This window comes from Austrofundulus limnaeus, unplaced genomic scaffold, assembly GCF_001266775.1.
Source record: "Austrofundulus limnaeus strain Quisiro unplaced genomic scaffold, Austrofundulus_limnaeus-1.0 Scaffold137, whole genome shotgun sequence".
NCBI classification, from domain to species: domain Eukaryota; kingdom Metazoa; phylum Chordata; class Actinopteri; order Cyprinodontiformes; family Rivulidae; genus Austrofundulus; species Austrofundulus limnaeus.
The window spans coordinates 635,518-638,304 of NW_013952539.1; the positions used below are offsets into that span (position 1 = coordinate 635,518).

Sequence of the window (2,787 nt, forward strand, 5' to 3'; positions counted from 1 at the left end):
ATTTCTTTGTATGTATGGATCACTTGGGTTGTTACTGACATCTGGTGAAAATTTCATGTCATTAGCACCTCTAGTTATATATTTACTGAGAAAAATGGTGACGTGTTCAATACTTATTTTACCCGCTGTATATGATAAAGTGTGAAAAGTGGTTTGCAAAGAGGAAGCAGATAAATGGAGTTATCTGGTGGGATGAACGAAAGCCAAATGAGCTAAACGCTACACGGAGAGAGCAGGACGAGAGAAAACAATAAATAGGTAAAACAGAAGGAACATTTTATAAAAATATTACAGACAACAGGTGAACAAACTGTTTGACACATTTTATTTATGAAGAAAAAACAAAAAAAGTTGCAAAAAGTTCCAAACGAAAACCCAACATCCTGACGATGTAGAAGAAAATAAAAAAAATACGGTTTGCTACGTTTCAATTTGAATCTTTTTTAAAAGACCAGATCAAATTACACATTTTACCCAGAATTTATTATTATTTTTACCTGTAGAATCAAAATATAAAGCAGGTAAATCCTTCAGGTGGTTCAGAACAGCCGTTTCCTAAACATCATATCAGCTGCACGTCACGTTTCTTTGACGTTATCACATAAAACGTGCACAGAGTCTTTGTAACACGTAACAAGGCACTTCTTAGTAACAATTCAGTTTAATACAGCAGGGAAAACTTCACATAATGTGACCTACATGGTTTTCACATCGTCTGGTGGCAGAAATGATCAGGATTTCAAAAAGATAAACCTTTTTTTATGTTAGTGGTGCAATCACCCAGTAAGAACAACTGTAACATCGTTTCTCCACTTTTTTTTTTCTTTTACAATACGGCTTCAAAATTTGCACATCTCAAGTGAAAAAACATGATTTTTGTGTGAAAAGACTCCTTGCAACTTAACATTTCCATTTAAATTGGTCCTTTAACAACATCAGCAGAAATCAGAGGCTCTGGTAGAAATTAATCGGAGTTCTAAAATAAACTGAATTCACACGGACAAGTTTAGTAACATCTTGCTTACAGGTTGGAGGAAACATAACTTTCACTTGGACTGGATTAGTGGACATTATTGTATGAAAACACTAGTTTTTGCTTATGATGACAGCATTGATAGAATATTCATTTTTTATGATAAACATAAATAAACTGTAAAGAAGCTTATCTCTATCTTGTTCAGTTAAAGGTTTTGTTTAATGCACAAAAAAATAAAATAAAAAAAAGGGAACAGCGTTTCTGAGCGGTTCAGTAACTCAAAAAAGCTGCTCTTAATTACAAAAACTCCACTTTGAACCTCCATAAGTGCCACAGCTTTTTGTTTTACCTGACTGAACAGAACACCTCCGTTTAACACCTGTCTGCTAAAATAAGCAGGTGTTAATGGTGTGGGAGAAGGTAACAGTTCTCAGGCCAGCTCAGCAACACTCGTCTTTATTTTAACAGTGAAACCCAAACAGATGTTCGTTTACCAAAGTAAAAGCTTGTATTTGTCTGAGCTCTGGCTGTGACGGTGCTCTGGACTGACAGAGCTGGACTGTATTGTTAAAGTCCCGCTGGGCTCAGTAGGCGCGGACCCCCGGCTTGCCGTCCTGGGCCTGGTTGAAGGGGTTTGCAGGACTGGAGGACCCCTCCTGCTGGTCGATGGACTGATAGGTGTCTCTGTTCCGTGTGACAGAGGGGAAGCCTGCAGAGACACGACGCCACACGTATTCAGCTCCAACGTCTGCCATGCAAAGGACTCTTTTTAATCACATTAAATCACGTCTGATTTGGGGTTCTATAGGTCTGCTCCTTCGCACTCGTTTCTCTTTAAACAGATTCATGAAACTGTTCGGCTGATTTATTACCTCGACTCAAGCAGCCTGCTGCCTCTGGATAAAAACATGATACTGTTGGAAACTTGTCTTATGAAGCACTAAAGATGAGCCGTTATAGAGGGGCACCAATTAGCTCCATTTCATCTCGGGTTAATTCGATCATCTCTTTGTCGTGTATTTTAAGAAAGCTTGAACTGCGACAAGAGAATTAAATGTTTAATCTTCAATAGCCTCTCTGAGCAAAGAAAATCTAAGTTCTGGACGTCTGGAGACGTTCTTTATGTTACGCCGTACAACCAGTCAGCACTGACGGTGCCACGGCCTGAATACCAAAGACGTGTTTGTGGAAGTTCAAAGCACAGCGTTGCTGATACCTCAGCAGGGCTCCACACTGTGACCAATCTGAAAATTTATTTTCTAATCAAACGAGAAAGTTGTTTTACTGCGCCAGGGTTGGTTTCGTTAATAAAAACACAAATAGCGTTTTACGACCCAAATTCAGAAAACGTTCAAATACAAACAGAATGCAACGATTTGCAAATCTCACTATTTATTCTCAGCGGAACACAGTCAACATGTTAAATGTTTAAACGAAGAAACTGTAACACTTTTAGGAAAAGGGTTATTTCTTTTTTTAAATTTTACAGCTTCAACAAATCACAAAAGGCTGTAAAAGTAAGTGGTGTGAATAAAAAACATCTGGAGGAGCAAATTGCAGCTAATAGGTTAATTAGCAACAAGTCTAAGGACTGGATATAAAAAAATATATTTTAGTAAGATTAAAAAAAATGTTCCTCAACAGAAAATTGGGAATACTTTGAATATTCCATCGTTTAGAATTCTTAAAGGGGCAATATTATGTGTTTCTCAGGCATATATTTAAATACTATACCATAATAAAATATCTATGTCACCTTTAGTTGTTATTAAAATGCTGTTTTTATATTTAAATATAAAATAAACTTATCT

The 2,787-nt window shown here is 36.9% G+C and overlaps 1 protein-coding gene across 2 annotated transcripts in view; it reads right to left on the reverse strand.

Annotated features, from left to right (window-relative positions):
- Positions 1–308: 308 nt before the first annotated feature.
- The window catches only part of agtrap (angiotensin II receptor-associated protein), a 10,866-nt gene continuing 8,387 nt past the window's right edge, over positions 309–2,787 (reverse strand). For both annotated transcript variants that reach the window (XM_014016030.1, XM_014016028.1), the window contains exon 5: positions 309–1,685. In XM_014016030.1, the coding sequence (XP_013871484.1) occupies positions 1,561–1,685 (125 nt within the window). In that variant the 3' untranslated portion in view covers positions 309–1,560. The remainder of the gene's footprint in view (positions 1,686–2,787) is intronic.